Source organism: Phaseolus vulgaris, chromosome 1 (genome assembly GCF_000499845.2).
Source record: "Phaseolus vulgaris cultivar G19833 chromosome 1, P. vulgaris v2.0, whole genome shotgun sequence".
NCBI classification, from domain to species: domain Eukaryota; kingdom Viridiplantae; phylum Streptophyta; class Magnoliopsida; order Fabales; family Fabaceae; genus Phaseolus; species Phaseolus vulgaris.
The window spans coordinates 4,426,618-4,449,301 of NC_023759.2; the positions used below are offsets into that span (position 1 = coordinate 4,426,618).

Here is a 22,684-nt window from a genome sequence, read left to right on the forward strand (position 1 = left end):
TATGCTCCCAGATACACCTGACTATAGCTACCCATAACCTTTCCAAATCAAATTTTAATTATTACTAACTGGATCAGATGAAAACTCTCAAAGTGAGTTAAAGTGAGTTTTAAATCATTATGTACAAACAAAATTGCAATCCACTTGAAACTTATTGAAGCACAAAGATCAAACACAGTTTGTAGCATATGATATGTAAGTTGTATTAGAAAGAGTGCATCCCCTTATAGTGTTATCTTGCCGGAAAAAGTGTTGGGGATTGTTTCTCAGATTATCTTAAATTTTTTATATATAAATTAAAACATACTGCTCCAATTTTTTTTTTTCTGATAATAAAAATCTAGTTAGCTATGCATCATCAATTTAAAAAAAAAAAACTATTTTCGACATCGCTTTCTTGTCCACATGCGTCTTTTGTTTCTCTCGTTCTCATTCCTCTCATTTAACCATCCCTCACACAACCCAAAATACGCTACCCAGTTTCCTTTATTTCTTTCTTCACATCTTCCAACCCAATCTTGTTCTTCTCGTGTCCTATTGTATCACCCATATCAACCTTAATTTTCTCCGACTCGCGACCATTCCTATTGAAACTTGCAACAGCATGAGTTCGAGTCCAACAACGCACGACGACTCACAACCCCACGCGCCGCAAGAAATAGATTGGCACATGCTCGACAAGTCCAAGTTCTTCTGCCTAGGAACACCCCTCTTCTCCGCCGTCTCCGCCGCCCTCTACCCAGCCGTCGTTTTGAAGACACGTCAGCAAGTGTCCGCCGCCGAAATCTCGTGCCGCCACATGTTGCGCTCCATCATGCGGTACGAGGGTCTCCGAGGTTTCTACCGAGGTTTCGGTACATCCTTAATGGGAACAATCCCCGCACGTGCGCTTTACATGTCGGCGCTCGAAGTCACCAAGAGCAACGTCGCCACCGCCACCGTTCGGTTGGGGTTCTCCGATGCCTCTGCCACTGCAATCGCTAATGCCGCCGGAGGAGTGGCTTCTGCCATGGCAGCACAGTTGGTATGGACCCCAGTTGATGTTGTTAGCCAGAGACTCATGGTACAAGGAGGTAAAAAAAAGTAATTTAAATTTAATCCATCGTCTCATTAATTCTAAGTATTTTTATGCAGTGTTTATGGTCACTCTATTTTTGTAAAATTTTATTTTATTTCAGTGTATTTTTTAAAAAAGAAAACTTTAAAATATAAAGCATTTCTATCTACTTTAATATTAAAAAATTTCGCTAATAAAATTTGTAAAAATAGTAATAAAATTACATATTTTAAAAAGTTAATGGGTTGATTTTATTTTAATAAACATTACAAGAATAAAATTTGTTTAAATGCACGAAAATTAAAAAATACAATTTTCTTCTTTCATTTTTCACTTGGTATATAATATTTATTTTACTTGACCATTTCTAACAAAAAAAAATCACTTTTTTATTATCTAAAAGAACTAAATAAGAGAGCTTGCTTGAAATAAAAATAAAAACAACTAAATAACAGTTTTACTCGAACTTTAATACTGCAAGTGTTCATTATAAAAAAGTAATCACAAAAATAAATTATGTACACTCTCTTTCATCTCTACAAGCTAAGAACACTAATTTAAAACAGTACAAATTTATTAAATTTCCTTTCATTTATGATATTTAACTTAGTGAATGATCATTGGGAAAAGAAGTTTAGTTTTTTAAAATATGATTGATGTTTTGTTAGTTAACATATAAATGAATTCTGTCATCTTGTATTGGATAGCAGCTCCCAGGGAGAAGAATAAGCTTCTAAGAAATGGCCATTGAACATTGCTACTACTGATTCTTGAACTTTTCTTTTGTAGTGTGTTACAGGAATGGTTTTGACGCATTCAGAAAGATTCTGGGTGTGGACGGTCCAAGAGGGTTCTACAGGGGGTTCGGGGTTTCCATCGTCACCTACGCTCCCTCCAACGCGGTTTGGTGGGCTTCGTATTCGATGGTGCACAAGCTCATCTGGGCCACGTTGGGTTCAAAGAACGAGGGTTTGAGCTTGGGATGCGATTCGAGGGTGGTGGTGGGAGTGCAAGGGTTAAGTGCAGTCATGGCAAGTGGGGTTTGTGCAATAGTGACGATGCCAATGGATACGATAAAGACGAGGTTGCAGGTGTTGGACGCAGAGGAAGTGAGTGTTTTGGAGGTGGTAAGAAATTTGGTGAGGGAGGGAGGGATTTTGGCCTGTTACAGAGGGTTGGGACCAAGGTTCGTGTCCATGTCAATGTCTGCAGCCGCCATGATTACTACCTATGAGTTCTTGAAACGTGTGTCGGCTAAGAATGTTGATAGATTAACACTGTACTCAGGCTAGAACTAATAATATTGATTTTCTATTGAAAATGCTCTCAATGATTATTTACTAAGAAAAATGAACTCCAAATGCTACATTCAAAAGATGTTTTTTCTTAAAGCTTTCTTCTTTTTATTACTGGAGATTTTTTATGAAATAACAAGAGACTGGTGAATGGTATTACAGGTAAAAGATGGTATATTCTATAATATTATTATCTAATCATTACAAATTATGATGCATAGGAAATTTATTGACTTTTATAATGTATGTGGTAAAAACATTATATATATTAAGCTATTTTTTTTAATATTTTTTAGTAGGAATCAACAGATTATTATTACTATTATTAGTGTATTATCAGTGGAAACACAAGTGTAACAACATATATTTATCTTTAATTTTTTAAGATATTAAAAAAGGATAAATATAATTAATAAAATTGATATAACTATCAGAATAAAAGGATAATTATCAAAACATTAAAATTGTAATAAAATATATACATAAAAATAATTATAAAATACCGTACTTTTTTGTTAATTATTAAAACTATTTAATAAAATCACTTTTAATTTTTCTTCATCACTATTTATAATAGTAGTTTCATGTGAATTAGAAAAAATGGGTTAAAAGAGGTTAAAAATGTATATATGATAAGATAGTTAAAAGATAATCTAATTGTTAATTATTATAGGTTATTAGTTGTTTACAAAAAATTAATTTCGTTAGTCCAATATTGAATTATAATTTCATATTATTTTAATTTTTTAAGATTAAACAACAATAGAAAGTAATCAGTTTTTTGACATATTAGTATATGAAAAAACTCTTTTAAAAAAAATACAAATAACTTGAAACCCTAAACAACCTTTTTATATACTATTTTTTATCTTTAATAGATCTGGATTCATATTAATTTTGGAAAGATATACAAAACCGTCATTTTTATAAAATGAAAATGACCCTCACGTTATTTTTTTTTTTCATTGATTAAAAATTCTGTGAAAAGTTATCAATTTGTCATCTTTCATTTTTTCAATACAATGATAATATAAATTTATCTTTAATATTATATAATATTTTACTTAAAGACAAAGTAGTGCTCACCTACTATATATATAATATTATAATTATCTATCTATTGAGTCACTGTTAAATTGCCATTGTTAGAATGGTGAAAACATCCACTTTTGCAATTCAAATTTCCAGGATTCTTCCCTAGTCACTTTCTACATCTGAAATACAAATCATCAAAACCAAAAAAAAAAGTAATAGGTCGTTTCTTCGGTTAGTTAAATGAAAGAAACAATTTTGTATGTTTAAGAGTAGGATATTTTGAAAGAAAAAGGAGAGAAAGGCTAAAAAAAATATTTTTTATGGTATGTTATTTTTTTATATTATGGTATTGGTATGGAGTCTTTATTGATTATGTTAATTAATTATTAATTTTTGTTACATTTATTCAATAATATATGGCCTATTATCTAGTTTGATAACTTTTAAAATAAATGATTAGAAAACATATATTTCATTATTTAATTTGGTTTGTATCTAATTACTATTTTAGTTGTATATATATGGGTATAAAATATAAACATATGATTATAATAATTATATAGTTGGTATATAAATAATTTATATATATATATATATATATTTTAATATATAATATTTTTTCATGTCATAACATCATATGTTATTGTTTGAATTGTTATCATAGGTAAAGTTGCATTGTTTAATATAAAAGTTTTTATATACAAACAATTGGTATGTTTTATTTAATTTAAAACTATATTTTTTGGTGTTATATTTTGAAGTCAAATTTAAAACAATTTTGTTTTGATTAATAATGCAAACGTATTTTCCATCATGTATAAAATTTAAACTCTAAATTATATTATATATTTAGTGTAAATAATTTAAATATAATATAATATTATTTTATTCATTTTGTAAATTCTCTTAAGAAAACTATTGAAATTCTGAAAAAAAATAGAAGAGATAAAGAATTAATAGCATAAAGTATCTATAATGTGTCATTAAGTTTTATCAAGTAATTACGTTATAAAAAAAAATTCAGTTTCATTTTTTTTTTTAATCATCTTCTCTTTATGACAAAAGATAAATTTGTTGATAAATGATAGCTGTACAATAAATTTTACAATCAACAGCGAAATTTGAAATATAATAAATAATGTAAATAGAGGGATAAACATGATCTTGTATGTGTATCATATTTCAAATTATTTTTACTAGTTACAATAATAATATACATTAGGAAAAGAAAAAAAATATTAAAAAATGTAATTAAGAAAGCAAAAAATAACTAACGTTTTACTATTCAAAATTTCAAATTGGGTTCTAATTAATGATATAAAATATATTATTCCATTCAAACAATATTTATCTTTTCTTTTCCTCCAAAACCACACTTCTTAACATAGTATAACAAACTAATGATGTGATTTGTTAGTTAATAATAAACTTATAATTAATGAAGTTTAAGAGATGAATAATTGATTTATGATTCTAATAATGATTAAAGTTATTGTGGTGAAGAAGTCGTAATAGAATTTACTCACCTCTTGAAGAAGTTGGGAAGGGTACGTGGCTTTTAGGGTTTTCAAAGGACATAATACATATAACATTTCAAAGGCTCTTCAGTCCCCAAATACCACCTAAACTTAAAGTCCATTTGTTTGTTTGGGACAATTTGGCATTGTTCATGTGTGATGAACATAGAATCCTATTCTAGAAAGATGCAATTGAAAATATAATTTTTGATTTTTTTATTTTAATAATCTTTTTAGAATTATACATAATATAAATTTATATTTTTTTTATTTCTTCTTGAGTTATTTCAATTTTATTATTTAGATAAGATAAATTTTTTTTTGAATTAATACTAATGGAATTTGATTTGCTTTACCTCACCTAATTCCATTTTATTTAACTTCTTGTATGTTTTTTTTTATTGAAAACGAAAGGATGAAAGTGGAAGGAAAACAAGTCCTAATTCCATTTTATTTAACTTCTTGTATTTTTTTTTATTGAAAACGAAAGGATGAAAGTGGAAGGAAAACAAGTCAAGAACTAATACATGTAATACTTGGAGGTTTGTAAAAAGAAATGTGATCTCTCATAAGAGAAAAATATGATAGAATCATTGTGTTAATTAAAAGACAAAAAAAATTAAAATAAACAAAGAAAAAAACATTAATTCATATCATATCTCTTTTTTCTTTTTTTCTATGTATTTTTTTATGTTTATTAATATTAAATATAGCAACAATAGATAATAAGAGGTGTTATTTTATAAAGTAACTTATGTGTTACATGTGGAGAAAAAGACGAGACGATCAACCATTTATTCTTTAATTGTAAAATTGTTTGACATGTATGGGAAATGTGTAATGCTTGGTTGGTATATTATGGGTTAACCATTTTGATGCAAAAAGAACATTTTATGCAATTCTACTTACCTTTTTTGAATGAGTTTGGTAATAGAGTTTGGGAATGCAAGTGGGTAGCAAATAATCGGTGAGTTATGGAAATATAGGAACAACTTCCTTTTTAAGAATGGAGAGGTGGATCATGTAGAGATATTTACGGTGGCACAACTAAAGGTATGGTCATAGATGACTGTAAAGGAACATTTAACAGATTTCTCATACTCATAATGATGTATTAACCATTTGTCATGCTTGAGATATTACAAGAGCTAATTATATTACAAGGAGCCTTAATCCCTTGTCTAGTTAAAGACAAGGGTGTTGCTAAGTGTGTTTTGTTGGTACTCTTAGAATACATGATGTCTAATTTTAAAAAATGGTGACAATCCAATTAGGTAAAAAAACTCGAGAGCACAAATATAAAAAAGCAATTAACTTAATCGAAATGAACCGGAAGGTGATGATGATGGATCAATGAGAGAATTGATAAATTTTGTTAAAAAAAAATCTGTTATGCTTTTCACTAGTGCTTGGTTGTTGTTTAGTTTAATTGTATGAAAGATGTGTTAAGTAGGTATATGTGTTGTTATGTTGCCCAAGTTTTTGAGAAAGCAAGGGCTGAAAATAGATGTTTTCTTGATTTTTAGTAGACTTTTGGTTGTTGGTTGAGATTGTTATAATATTGGGATGCATATTAAGCTATAGAAAGATGTTCACAAGATGATTTTTTATTTTGGCCTCATTGATTAAGAGGGAGGTTGATTGAATCCCAAAAATTTATACCGTAAAAGTGTTAGACCACTCTTGAAATGGTCCATATTTACTACAAGAAAATCATGAAATAGAAATTAATTTTATAGATAAAAAATAATTAGTTGTTATAGGTTCTAAATTAGAGACAATTTTAGGGACTAAATAAATTTTTGGTTTCAAAACTAGTTTCTATTATTGTGAAATGGTTTCTAAATTGGTATCTAATTAACAACTAAGGTTTTTGCTACCAAATTTAGAATATAAATAATTAGTAGTTAAAAACTTGTTGTTAATTAGATACCAATTTAGAAACTATTTAGCAATAATATAAACCAATTTTTTTTTTAGTTTCTAAAATGGTTTCTAATTTAGTTGTTATTGCAACTAATTATTTTGGTATTTAAAAATTGATTTCTATTTGATGACTTTCTTGTAGTGATTTATTAACTTTTATTACCGATAAAAATATATATTAAATATAATATATATTCAAACATTGATTTCTCATCTTATAAAAGACTAATTTCTTTAATTAAACTTAATTTTATTGATGTCGTTTCCTTTTCTTATTTAAAATACTTGTGTCATTTTCTATATGTCTTTTTTTTACTTTTTATAAAACCAAATAAGAAAAAAAATCATAAATTTTATTTTTATTTTCTGTTTTTCTAAGAAAAATAAAAAACCAAACTTTCTTGGTTGAAATTTCTATATATATATTTTATATTTTAAATATTTCTTACAATGATTTTTATAGGAAAGTAATCTTAATTATTTTAATCTTAAATAATAAATGTTATGATGGTTTCTTTCTTTTGTAAAAGATTATAAAAAGTGAAATAATTTAGTTTTAAATTTATGTCATATTTACTATCATTTTTTCTCTCTATATAATATTCATTTAAAAATATTATAATTACAAGAAAATTTAATATTTTTATAAATATATCTTCCAAGATAGAGTGTCACCTTTTACTCATTTTTATTATATTAATATTTCTTATTTTCAAAGTTTTGTCTTAAACTAATTATGTAATGCAAGTTGGTTGAGATGAGTCAATATTCACACATGTCGACCTCTATCTGCATAATTCCAATGAGAGCTATCTGTAGAAGCACAAAAGCTGCACCTCCAATTCTGCATAGGCCCTCAAAGAAACATAGAGAAACTGAACAGTTCTACTGCTCCCAGAGCAAAACTTATCAGCATCTAGACTGCACCAAAATCTCCCAAAGATATTGTCTTCACTTTAGCTATCCATTTCCTGTTCTTACCCCTCGTGCCTGCACTCTGCAAGACCTTGAACCAGCATCCTATACACACGACGATGGACACTCCGTCAAAACTCCTGCAAACAATACAAAATGCACCCCTACCACTTACACACAACTTGATTGAGCAAGAGACAGTTCTCAAAATAAGCTTGCATGTGTCAGTCGTCTTGACATTCCTGCCTAAACCCTAAACGTACCAAAGAAGTTCCATGTTTAATCCAGTCAGCACCAGAAATAATCATACTTCCCTTACCTTGTAACCATCTCACACAAGAACATCACAACACCTTTATACTATAATAAACCCATATAATGAAGACCACCAATACTAAACGGTAGAGAGCAAAGCAAGATAGAGTAAAACGAGCTTTTTAAACCAAACATGTTATTTAGTTATCATGTTAATGCAAATTAATAATGATAGAATCCAATGAGATAAGTTTACATTCCTTATTTTATGTTTCATTCTTATCCAAGATTGGACTTGACCCATTGGACTTGGGTCAAGGTAAATATTTTCTCAGCATCAATTTTTGCTTAATTAAAAATAACTTTGTTTTTATGCTTCCAGATACACCAAATCACCGAAATTCACAAACTTTTCAACAACTTGTTACCCTCTTTATTAAAGCACAAGCATAAAAACTCATCAAAATGATTAACCAACATTGTGATGCACCGTACTAATCCCAAGCCAACTATTGCACATATTCCATACAGAACTTGAAACAACACACGTAATGAGAATGTGTGAAGTTGATTCTTCCTCCCTCCCACATAGAGGGCATAATGTATCTCCCAAAATAATTTCCCTTTTGTGAAGGTTCAGCTTAGTTGCTATCTTGTCCAACAAGGCCCTCCAAACATAAAACCAGGTTGAGGGCATTACCTTTAGATTCCAGAGATGGACAAACGGCCCAGATATACTCCCATAATCGTGACATGCTAGCTTTGAGTATGCTCATTTTACTAAGAAACTATAAGAGGGGGGGGGGGGGGGGGGGGGGGGGGTCATTTCATAGTCATAAATGTGATATATTTGCCATGAAGTCTTCTGCCATAGATTTTTTTCCACTCGAACCAAGCCCTTCTCCAGCTAAAAACCCATTCCCAAGCCTCTGTATACCATCTTCCAAAACTAATAATTGGTTTATCTTCCTCCATGGAGTTTTTGTATATTCTAGGATATCTCTCTTTGAGTTGGTTATTGTCTAACCACTCATCTTCCTAGAATTTAAACTTTGAGTCGTCTCCCACTTGCCAAACCACATTTGAATCGAACCATCTACTTCCCTGATCTGAGAAGCTTGCTTTGGATAAATCATTCCACCATATACATTTATACTTATTTTGACTCGGTGTGTTTAAGTTTAACATCCTCCAAGATCCATACTTCAATTCTAAGATGTCCTTCCACAAACCAACCTCAAGGGATCTCATTCTCCATAACCATTTTGCCAATAAGGCCTTATTAAATAGGTCAATGCGTCTAATACCAAGGTCACCTTCCTATTTTGCTTTGCATATGTTCTCCCAACTACACCACGCAATTTTCCTCCCTTTTGTGCCCCATCCCCACAAGAATTTTCTCTGAATCATTACGATTTCCTTGCACTCACCACTCGGAGCTTTAAAAAAAGATAAGAAGACTAATGGTATAGCATTGATAACCGGTTTTATGAGGAAAAGTCTTCCCGCTAAGGATAAGTTCTTACCTTTCCACACCGAAAGTTTCTTTCTTATCTTCGATAGCACTGGCTCCCAAAAAGAACACCTAGAAGGGTTACCACCTACAAGCAGGCCTAAGTAGGTAAAGGATAAATCCATTAGGCTGTAGTGAAGGATTTCAGAGTACATCTTTCCCAAGTTTATGTTGACACCAACTGCTCATATTGTACTCTTATGAAAGTTTACCACTACAAAATAAAATCAGTATTATCTACGGATTTTTACCCACGAATCTGAATTTGTATGTAAATTCAGCATTACCTACGATATTACTCACAGACAACATTACCTATGAATATTATCCTCTGAATTCGTAGGTAAATTCAGCATTACCTACCAACTATTACCCACGGATCTCATTACCTACCAACTTTTAGCCACAAATCTTTATTACCTACCAATTATTACTCACGGATCTCTATTACCTATCAACTATTATCATAATAATTATATACATAATATTAAAAATATTATTATAATATGAATAATTATAAAATTATAACTAATATTCATAAATAATAATAATAACTAATAAATATACATATTATTAATATTATAAAATTAATAATATTTAATAATATTAAAAATATTTAATAATACTAATCATATTTAATAATGTTAATAATATTTAATAATATTTAATGACATTAATAATATTTAATAATATTTAATGACATTAATAATATTTAATAATATTTAATGACATTAATAATATTTAATAATATTTAATGACATTAATAATATTTAATAATATTTAATGACATTAATAATATTTAATAATATTTAATGACATTAATAATATTTAATAATATTTAATGACATTAATAATATTTAATAATATTTAATGACATTAATAATATTATTAATAATAATATTAATAACATTATTATAATAATTAATAATGTTATTAATTTGAATAATAATAATATTAAATAAAATTAATAATATTAATGATATTAAATATATGAATAATGTTAATAATTTTTATATTATTAATTATATTAATATTGATAATCATACTAATAAGTATAATAATAATTAACAAAACTTGACTGATGTAATGGTTAAAACTTTTTTTGTCATTGTTCAAGAGACTTGGCTCTGAGTCTCACCTGTTGTTGGAGTTTAGTTTTAACTTTAATTATAATTGTTATAACATATATAATAATGTTTTCGTTACCCACAGACACACTGTACGTAGGTAAATTACATACGGATTTTGTTTCGTAGGTAATGTTGATTTACCTATGAATTTTGGTTGTTACCTACGGAATTCTTCCGTAGATAAATTGATTTTTTCTTGTAGTGTACTTTGAGGCTAGAATCTAATTCAAATCATCTTAGCATAGCCTTAATAGCCATAATATTTTGCATACTTGATTCGCAAACAAATAAGGTGTCATCAACAAATTGGAGTAGATTCACCTCAATCTTCTTGTTTCCTACTTTAATTCCCGAAAACAGGTTTTTTCTGGTCGCTTGGTTACCAACCCAGATATACCTTGAGCCATGATTAAAAACAAGAACTGTGCAATCGGATTCCCCTGTCTTAGGCCTCTAGAAGGTTTGAATTCTTTTGTTGGATTGTCGTTTACCATAATTGAGATAGTAGCAGATTCTAAACAAACTTTGATCCACTGAATCCATTTCTCACATAATCCTAAGGATGGTTAAACATGTGGCATCAAGTTTATAAATATCCAATTAGTATAAATTTAAGAAATAATTTATTAAATGATTAAATATGTTTTTGTTCATTTATATAACATGAAATTGATTTTTGTTCATGGTCCAACTTTTAAATCATTTAATTATTTGTAGTATAAAAATGATTTAAATAAGTGATTCTCTGTATGAAATGATTGTTAGTATTGTTAGTTTTATTTAAAGATTGTTAGTTTTTTTCAAAATTCGTTGTTGTTTTGATTTCAAATTATTTTTACACATTAAATAATTTATTCCAATTATTTTCATAGTACAAACACTTTACTAATATAAAGTTTAAAAAAAAACAAAAAATAATTATAATATATGAATAAAACCTGTTTAATCTTTTATTAAAAAAAAGGCAAATGATGTCAAACCCATATATAACATTAGAGAGGTTGACCTTAAAGCCAGTTATATTGTATTTAAACTGAGAATTTAAATACTAAATAACGAAATTTCTATCAACTAAAAAAACCACGAGAAGACAGTTATTTATGTTATTCTTTTACTGTTTTCAAAATACGTTGATTTTGATATATTAAAAAAATAATCTATTTTAATACATGAGTCTCCAACATGGATTTAGTGAAATCCATCAACTTCTTCATTGGAAGGATTGTAGAGTGAAAATAAGGACAAATACAACTTATTTCCGAATAAAATAATAATCCAATTCAATTTGTTTATTGAGAATATTTCAAAATGATATAAAATAAAAATGTTGTTGGAACTACCAATTCCTTTAACATAACTATGATTTGTCATTTTCAAACTTTTTATTGAGTTGAGGATTTATTTAAGACCCATTGTTTTTCAAAGTGGGTCATGCAAGTTTCTATGTGAGAAAGGTAGAGAGAATGTTTACAATAGGTTGGTTATGAGTGTCATCAAATTTAGAGAGAATGTGTAGGCTTGCACATATGGGTACAAAATTGGTTTTTTAACTTCCTTTAAGATTCCAAACTACTTCAAGCAACCTTTAAATAGCTTATATGGTTTATAGCAAAGAAAAAAGGCAAAAATGAAGGTGGTGAATTAGTTCATCTACAAAGTTGCAATGGACAATATTAATGTAAGAAACTTAAAAAGGAAATTTGTTAAGATCCAATACACTTTCAGTTTAAAATCATGGTTCTATAATACCCAATACTTGAAAATCACATAATTACATGAATCATTCTTTACTCTAAAAAATTACTATAGATCATTTATTAAAGTATTTCAATATGACAGTTAGACCGTTTATTAAAGACCGTCTTAAAACTAATTATACCGTCTAGTGTATTTTTTTGTTACAAGTGTCCTCATGATATTTTGTTTTCTTAAACGATTTCTCATTATTCTTTTAGAAATTATTATAGACATAGACGGTATATGTATAGAATCTTTCAGGGTTAATAAAAGTATTCTCTTTCAATTTTCTTTTGTATTTTTTTTACTAGTTATTATCACGAATTCAACACTTAATATTACAAGTTAACATTGGTAAAATCTTTTATATTGACAACTTGGTCTCCATGATATCAAGATGAGTGTGTTCACCAAATATAACATCTTTTCTAAAATGGTCAAGTCAACCCTTGAAAATGACTTTAAATAAGACAATCAATGCCAAACTTTTAGTAAGTGAACATTCTTCTTATCTTAGTATTTTCAAAAGTAAATCATTAGAGATTCAGTTTTGAAAACTCCCCATGGAACAAAGTTCTCACTGTACATGGAGATCATCAAATAGCCAAAAGTGCTTTAACAAAAATCTCAAACTTTAGCATGAGTTTGAAAAGAGGATGAGGCAAACACCCGACAGTATAAGCTTTCATAATGTAATGATGAAAGGCTATAACAAGACTTTTTCATGATCTTGTGAAGAATAAGAGGTTAATATAGGTTCCATTCAGGAGGTTTGCTAAGCCTATATAGAATGTTGTTTTGGTAAAAAAAAAAAGTCCACTAATAAGTGGAAAATGCGTGTGGACAATGGTTTTCGAAATCAATGAGAATCGATAAAAAAAAAACTGAAAATAAGTATGAATGGGTGCTTTAAAAATACTCTTTTTTTTCACCAAAGAAAATGGCAATGTTTTTTACAATGATGAGGAGCAAACATCATTCATAATGATGTTAAACAATATAGGCTAAAAATTGCTAAAGATATGCATTAGCCAATGATGACATTATTGTTAAGAACTTAGTCTAAGGATTATGTGCCCACCTCATAAAAGCATTCAATTATACAAGGATAACATGAATTCAAACACCTTAAGTTAAAATTTTACATTCATAAGTCAAATCTATGATATTGAAATGAATAAGTTTTATTTTAATGCTTGTATGCATGAAGTGTGACAAAAAAAATATAAAGGTTTTGTTAGAAAAAAAAAGGTATTTTATTTAAAAATCAAAGTTAAGTAAATCCAATGTTTTCCAAATATAATGTTTATTTTGTTATTGCTCCAGATTGAAAATTAAAACACAATGCATTGTAATCACTATAAAATATGCATATTTATAAAAACTTGCTTCAAGTGTTCCAAATTTTAACATGCTCTATTTAACAAAGATGGGAGGAACCCATTCAATAAATGAACTTAAATTTGAAAAAAATTATGTTAAAAAAAATGAAAAGAGATTTCCATGACAAGGAATATGAGTATGAACTTCAGCAAGCTATGGACATAAAACAGTTACAACTACATTAAATTTAATAAAGTACTTAACAAAATATAAAGTCTGCTAATGAAATAACTATCCTAATGGTAGATAAATCAACAGCAGCTCATATACCTAATGTAACCATCTGGAACAATATACCTGAAATTCACAGAAAGACTAATAAACTTGACCTACTAAACCAATTAGTAGTCATAAAATTGCCAAGATTATAGTCAACCATCCTAGCCACATGGTCAAGGTCTAGCTCTCTTGTTGCTGCAGGATGGACATTTGTACTGCTTGATGTGCTCAGCTCTTGCAGGGGTAATCTTCACACACTTGCCATGGAACCATTTCTCACAGATGTCACAGCAAATCCAGAACTCATCAGCAGTATAGCTCTCTCCACATGCCCCACAGAAAGTCTCTTCATGTTCCTCTTCATCTTCAGCTTCCAAAGCCACACCCTCATCATCCTCGTCCTTTGATTGCATTGCTTTTGTGTTCTTTGATTCAGAACCTCGCTGCATTTGTAAACCCAAAAGATGAGAGAAAGAATATAAGTCAAATACCAATCAGAAACCAGATCACATTACAAATAGTAGAAGACTTATCTGGCTCCCAGATTACTTTTTCACTCCTAGTTCTAATGATAGCATGTAAAAGACAACATACCACACTACTTATTAAAGGACAATTATTCAAATAGTTCACACCCCTTTCCCTGAATTGAGAACCCTTGCCAACATAGATGAGGTTTAAAACATTAAATGTAGTAAAAAACCAAAATAAGGCTATTAGCCTATTTTGAGGGGGGAAATTGATTTACCCTTATAGTTTTCCAAGAGAAATTTTGATAGAAGAGTATTTCTAAGTAATAATCGGTATCAGACACGTACAAAAGGTACATGATACTTCGCAAGTAAAAGCAGCTTGATTTTCAAACTCATACCTTAGAGTTTGATTTTGATTTGTTACTGCTATGATTTGAAACTGATGACTTTTCCTTTCCTTGTTTCTTGGACATCCCAGTAACAACCTCAAATATAGTTGGAAGATCATTAATCATGTTAAATAGTCGCTTCCTGCATGAAGATGAAAGAATAATATTACTGAAAGATGTCAACTTCTCAAGTTAATTACTACTTAGATAGGTAAAATGATCAACAAGCCACAAAAGAATGCAAACTAAAACACTGTTGACAAACTAGGGGTGATACAAACGACCATCAACATCATATAATTAGAACTGCTAACGAAAGAATTCAAGCCAGGTATAGAAAAGATTGCTCTTCTTAAAAGCAAAAGATTCTCTAATTAATTCATCTTCAAATTTGAAATGTGCATCATTAGATGAGTATCTAGGTCATGGGAAAAAGTTTTTCCACTAAAAGGAAAAAATTATTCAGAAACAGAAAACAATTCAACAGACTGAATGGGGGCTTAAAACACTCTCATGTTCTACCCCTCAACTTTCTAGACTATCATATTCAAATGTTACAATCTAGCAGTTATTAGCACAAATAACACAAAAAACTTGAACTTCCCACGTGGGTGGTGAGGGTGTATGATATTTATACCCTCTCCAGTATCCTTCCATCTGATTTTTGTTAGAATCAGATGGTGAAAAACCATAGAGACTATTAAAATGTAATAAACATTTCTCAAAATATTTCAAAGTTTCACAAATAACAACCAAAAATAACTTGGGAATAACATGGATTCCAAACTAGAGTAATAAAGACACCAACCAAAATCCATTAACAATTCGACACATCCCTACTTTATTTCAACTCAGTTATTTTTTTCCTCAAATGAACCAAAGAACACCATACTGACAAATAGTAGTGACTGTCGAGGTAGACAACATTACAAGAGGAAATTAAGGACATTCAGTACTAGAAAATCTTATACTTCTTACTACACTTATCTCTATTGCTTAAGTATGCACCTCTTTTGTGTCTAATCATTTCTTTCTTTACTTTAATACTCTTGTTAACTTACATGCAAACAAAACAGAAAAAGAATCACATAAAGAATAGGTTCAAGTATCCTTGAGTTCAAAATTTAGAATAATGTGAAAATAACATCCAATGATCAAAAACAAATTGGCTAAACCCATATATTTTGAAGAGAAAGAAAAGTACGTACCTATCAGCCTTGTCAAATCCAAACCTAGCACCAAAATAAAAAGCCACAGCAAGTAACCAAGCATCACTGTGTACAGCAACCAAAGACAGCCAATCCTTATCTTGCATCCCATCTCTGGCAAAGTTAATGCCTAATGCTGGCTCTGGAAGCTCTGGAGGCACCTCCTCAGCTGGCAGATTGACTTCCCACTGCTCACTAGGAAATCCATAAAGGCAAAGATTTTCCTTCTCTGTATCACAGCCTCATATAAGTTCACATTTAAAGTCTCCGTTTCAACAATACTAAGAACTTTTAAATGCAATTAGAACAACACTATAATCAACAATTGAGTTATGGCATTATGGTAGCCTGTTGAAACAGCTTATATCAATCACGCATTAGATCAAATACCCCAAAAGAAAATATTCATATTAGGCATTAATTACATTGGATAGACAGAAAAATGAAATTTAACAGATGTGTGAAACTTTCCAAGAAAAATAGGTAACCTTAAACACTAAAAGCGCTATCATGAATGAAAATGTACCTATGGGAAGTTCTTCATATAGCTTAAGTTTTAATTACTGAATTTATTCCAATTTTGAAATATTTTTTAGATTTGTCCTTTATAGTGAGGGAAATAAGACAATCTCACATAATTCACAAGCCCAAAGTCTTCCATTATTTTGTATTAAACATCCAAAAATTCTCGTATACCTCATCATTTTGTTTTCAATTACCTACTCTTCCAACACTCAAATATACCCAAGAGATCTGCATAATATGCCTTGACTCCATTAAAGAGCACCCCTTTAACCCAAAAATCATAGTTTACGAAAGGTGAGACTGAAGTACATTAACATTAAACAAAATATATATCAAGCAATACCAAACACAAACGTACTCATTCAAAGTCATGTCATATTCATACTTCTCAAAAGGGTAAGGATTAGGACAAATGGTTCGGAAAGAATAAAAAATGCAAATAAAATTTATTTTCATTCTGTTACCCACCAAATATAATTCATATGAAAAGAAGGATGTCAAAATGAACCCATTTCACCATATTTTAACTGGTACAAGTATAGCCCTGTCAGCCAAACAAAATTTATGGGCCCATGTACAATGAAACATAATGATGCACGCCAAAATTGAAAGCTACCAACTGAAAATTTAGCAATTGAGTTTCTTCCCATTAATGGTAGCATATGGCTACTTCAGTCCATACCACATTAAAGCTACATAACAACTAGAAAGAAACAGAACTAGAAATCCTCTAATGACCCCATTGAACACAAAATAGAGCACCATGTTCATTAGATAAGAAAATATAAACGCTTTTCCATATTTTTCAAAATTTAAGTTCGAAAATCCCATCCCCAGTGCATGTTAGGATTGAAGCTGGGACAACCCAAAAATACTTTTACTCCGAAAGCAACATTTTTCCCCTTAGTCGTGTGCTGCACTGGAATTCGTTATTGTGCATTTCAATTCGCAAAAGTAATTCCCAGAATTTAGTCCAAAAACAGTTTCGTACCCACCTAAATTCAAATTTCTCTTCAGACTGAAACCAACAAAACCCAAAATCAAAATAATCTCCACTTTCAACTTCAGAATTCAACCCAATTCAATGGTCCAGAAAGGAAAAGAAACACCATAAACACAGACCAAACAAAACAAAAAAAAACGGTTTTTTTAAGGAACAAAACGTTACCGGGATCACACTGCTGGTAGAACTCTTCAACATCTGGAATACCCACATAGAAGTAGAAAAGACAGCAAAACATTAGTGAAAAGAAAAAGAATTTTTTTTTTTTTTTCATTTGATTCTTTAAAAGCAAAGAAAAAGAAAGAATTGGAATGGAATGGAAAAGGATAAGAGGTAGGAACCAGTGGTGAGAGCTTTAATCAGCGCAGCTCTGCGACCTTTGAAATCCCTAAAGACCTCTTCAACCGTACGAGGATTGTAACCTGCGTCCATGTTTGAAGGCAGTGTTGTTGCAGAGTTGAAAAGAATGGAGGGAAAGAAAAACAAGTAAACTATTTGACCCTTTTCACTCTCTCTATGTTTCTGTGTGGAGTGTGTGCAAAACAACACAACACAACACACATAAAAATAGTAGTGTAGTAATAGTGGAACAGAGAAACACAACACAGGCTTTTTATAACTCGGATTTGAATCGGAAACAATTGGATTGAATTAACTGGATTTGATACAAGCCCATCGAATCCGTTTCACACTTACACCTGATACCATTTTTTTTTGCATTTTTTTCAGCTTTAAAAAAAAAACAAAAACTTGAGTGTGTCTTACGTGGGGCACTGGAACAAAACTGGTTCGGGTGAGGCGGTTAAATTAATTTTAGTATTAATTAATCTTAAAAGAAGTTATATAGTATTTATTGTTTTATTAAATGTTAGGTTTTTCAGTATATATATTTATATCATTATTAATATTGGCATTTATAGCATTCATTATTTTTATTAAATTAAGTAATGTTCATTTTACATGCATTAAGTTTGAATGTCATATATTTATTTATACGCGTATTGTATTTAAATTTAATTATTGAACTTATCCAATATTTATTGATCCTTAAATATCACACTTAGATGTCTTTTTTCTATATGAGCAAAAATAATTCATTCTATACTAATTAAAATTATTCAACTACATTATTCTTAATTTGAAAATATTTTTTTAAATAACTTTCCTTAGGACCTGATATCGTGAAAAGAATGAGTTGATAAAATAAATTTATCATTAAATGAAAAAATGTTTTAGGAATAATATAATTAATTAAAATTAAATTAAATAAAATGTGTATTTAAATTTATCGGATATTTTAGTTTGCCATCTATTCATATTTAAATGTATACTCTGTTATTAATATTAATAGTTAGAACATTTATTGGTATTAGCGATACACTGGTGGGCAGTGTATTTTCTTCTTTTATTCAACTTTTATGATAGTTACAAATTTAACATACATATAAAAATAATTTGGATTTAGAGTTTAGAATGAGTAAAAAAACAAAAAAAAATGTAAAATAAAAATATTAGAATGGATTTAAAGTTAAGATTGACTTGATGGTAGATACAAAAGAATAAGGTTTTTCCAAATAATATAGTTGCTTGAAATGGAGTGAAGAGAGAGATTGGAAATGAAAGTTATTTTATTTGATATGTGAGATTTGATATAGAAATGTGTGAAAGTATGATATCTCTTTCTTCCTGTTGTTGCCTTAAAATAAGGAATTAAGGAAAGAGTGAGGGAATCAGTTTGTCTATAAGAACTGTACATTAATATTAAATTAAAAAATAGTTTTATTTTTTAAGTAATTCATATAAAATGACAAAATACTTCATTGTACAAATAAAATGAGATATATTAAATAAGGGTAGAATCAAAAGAAATTTGTGTACACAAAAAAGTGATTATAATGGAGAATCCCCTTTATATATAGGTATATATTTTAAGTATAACATTTAAATATATATTATCTCATTATTAAATAGTGTTATAATGTATTTGATATTTAAAGTTATATTTTATCATCCTTAATGATACACCATTTATTTGTATTTAATATGACATATTTATTAAATGTATATTTAATGTAGACTCATAAATAAATATAATTAATGTCATACTAATTAAGAAAAACTTTTAATATATTTTAATTTCATTAATATTGTTAAACAGAAAGTGTGATCAAGAAAAATAGTCTTAGAGTAGAAGTGGTACAATTAAAATGATATATGAATATTTTATTATTAAAATAAAAATAATATATAAATAGAAATTCAGTTATTCAGGTTCAGAATTGTCTCTTTAAAAAATATTTTTCATTTCCTGTGCCTTCTCTCTAAGATTCTAATATCCTCGCTCATCAGTTTGACAATTGGAGTTCGCCCTCAGATACAGTGAATACTACAAGATTGTCCATCAAAATCTTTAATAGAGTAAGTTCATTTTTGTTCTTCTCTTTTAGTCAAATTTTGAATTTGTTAAGTTTGTCTCTGCATAGGCTTTGCATGTGACACTTTTAGCTTCAGGGTTAATCTTTATTAGCTCAGAGTCCCAGTGATATAATTAGATTTTTTATCAGGACTCTTTGGTGCATGTTAAGTTATCCTTGAACTTTTGGTAGGTTTGGACCTCTTAGTGAGCATCTACTCAAGTTCAGGTAAGGGAAGCTAGCCTTAATTTCCAGTAGAACCTTAAACTAGAAGATTTGGATGTGGGGGTGAAGTGGTCACCAGTTTCAAACTTTATTGCATGATTTTTTTTAAGTATATTAAAAGTTGATTGAGATTTTAATGTGAAATTTTATATATGGTAGATGTTATAAAATTATATTATTTTTTATTTGAATAAGTAAATGAATGTATTTCAATAATTTGATGAGTCACTCAAAAGATAATGTTGTTGAGTATTAGTTGTTTGATTTTGATTTAGAGTAATTATTCAACTCTAACAGGAACTTTGTTACTTTGGTTTAGTATATTTGATAAAATAACAATTTGAATGAAAATATTAAGTGCTCTCGGGTCTATTTTTGCTCAAACAAGATGAGATATTGTTCAAGCGAAAATGAATTAAATTCTGAGATACTTTTTGATCCATTTTCGCTCAAATGAGATTATTAGATTAATTGAATAGCTATAATATAGCATTTTATACAAATGCATGCACATCTTTAAATATATTTAGGAAGTTAGAGTAAGAAAAAAAAAGAGGTGAAGAAATCCAAATCTATTTTTAATAAATTTACCATTTAAAAATGTTTTAAATATATACTTTAGCTTAGATAGTAAAATTGGGATAAAATGTGTGAGAAAAAAAATTAGGAACATAACTTATAAAACTTTGAAAGTTTGACATAAAAAAGTCACTGTTTTTTATTTGGATAAGAAATTTTAAGAATGTAATTTATTTTTATGAAAAAATATGTTGTTTGGATTAAAATGTTTAAAAGAAATTAAAATTTGAAGAATCATTAAAATAATTTTATTAATTAAATTAAATTATTTCAAATTATATTTAAAAAATAAGAATATTTTTTTAATCAGCAAAAAATATATATAAATAAAAGATTGCATAAGATAACCTAACCCGTTTTCAAGGTTTTGTACAAAAAGTCCTTAAAAAAAAATTCACAAAATTATAACATTTATGTAAAATGCAAAATAGAATCACCCACTAACAATAACTTCAACACATCACTACTATAATTATCATATAAAACATAGAATTTCTAATAAATAAATTTTTCAAAAAAATTATCTATTCCTGAATATGTCAAAATAAGTAAAATTATTAACTAAAAAAATAACTAGCCGACTACATTCCACTGTCCTTCGTCTTCTTTAAAATTATGATTATTTTCTCCATATTTTCTTTTTAGCTTAATCTCGTTTAGGGTTTTTAAATAAGAATAATAATGAGGGACGAAAAGAGACAATAATATTCCTCTACCTGTCCTATAAAATAAAAAATATGCCTCATTACTTTTTATTACCTGTATAAAAAATATCAATGAGTTTTTTTTTATATTCATAACTATCCATTAATACAGGTAGATTCTTTTGAAATATTAGATAAGATTATTTAAAATATAAACTCAAATAAAATTTTGATCTTAAAATATAATTCAAATAAAATTGTAAAACAAAATATTATTGCAAAAAAATTTAATTTTTCTAAGAAACAAATTCAAATAAGTTGTACTGCAATTTTAGAAATATAAACAACTTTGATTTTATAAGTAATTTTTTTATAAAATTAAATTTTAAACGGTTATTTAATGATTAATGTTTCTCTTACTAATCCCTTCATTTGATTTTTATTTATTTATTTACGAATACTGTTTCTAAAACTATTTAATAGTATTTTATGACTGAAACAAAAGATAAAATAAGTATAACAAATGACAAATTGAGACAAAATTAAAATATTACAATGGTGTCATTTTTAGTCTTAACGTCGATGAGGTGTTTAATATTTAAGTCTCCATATTTTTAACATAAAATCTATTTGAAAAATTGACACTGATAAATGAAAAAGATTTCTTTGATATCACATAAAGTAAAAACATATGCTTAACACCACATTATAATAATATAATAATATTTAAAATTAAAAATAAATTAAAATATTATTTTATTAATTTGTGAAGTTTATGTTTTACACTGTTTATAATGTTAACATATCACCACCATTTATAAGATGGATTTACACGTTTTAAAATTTTCAGAAGCTAGAATTATACAATTACAAATTGGATCTAAATTATATAAAATACTAGGATTAAAAATAAAATTGAGCATAGATAAAACTAGAGAAGAAGCACCTTTATGTGAAGGAGGGGCTTTAGGGTTTTCAAAAAAGTTGAACACCTTCAATCCCCTTAATTTTTACCCTCAATTTTAGTTTTTTATTTTATTTTTATCTTTTATGGATATTTGAGCTTATGATATTTTTTGGGCAATTGATTCCTGTATCCTATCACTAATACCTTCTATAGTGTTTAAAGTATTTAAATAAAAGTGGAGTGTAGATGAAAATGTATTCTGAATTTATTATTTTGGAATAAATTTCTAGATGCGTTTTCATAACAATTTTTTTTTAAATTATGAAATATTTTTT

General features: G+C 28.3%; 2 protein-coding genes across 2 annotated transcripts; one reads left to right on the forward strand and one right to left on the reverse strand.

The window, feature by feature from the left end:
- Positions 1–443: 443 nt before the first annotated feature.
- Positions 444–2,407, forward strand: LOC137816727 (uncharacterized). Its single transcript, XM_068620000.1, has 2 exons — positions 444–1,073; positions 1,847–2,407. The coding sequence occupies exons 1-2, from the start codon at positions 605–607 to the stop codon at positions 2,347–2,349; spliced, it is 972 nt and encodes a 323-aa protein (XP_068476101.1). The 5' UTR covers positions 444–604; the 3' UTR covers positions 2,350–2,407.
- Positions 2,408–13,921: 11,514 nt separating this feature from the next.
- LOC137816728 (PHD finger protein ALFIN-LIKE 4-like) lies at positions 13,922–18,167 on the reverse strand. The gene is made up of 5 exons (XM_068620001.1): positions 17,922–18,167; positions 17,746–17,778; positions 16,053–16,281; positions 14,854–14,986; positions 13,922–14,425 (listed from the first exon to the last, which is right to left on the reverse strand). Exons 1-5 carry the CDS (start codon positions 18,010–18,012, stop codon positions 14,156–14,158), a joined length of 756 nt encoding a protein of 251 aa, XP_068476102.1. The 5' UTR covers positions 18,013–18,167; the 3' UTR covers positions 13,922–14,155.
- Between the last annotated feature and the right edge of the window lie 4,517 nt (positions 18,168–22,684).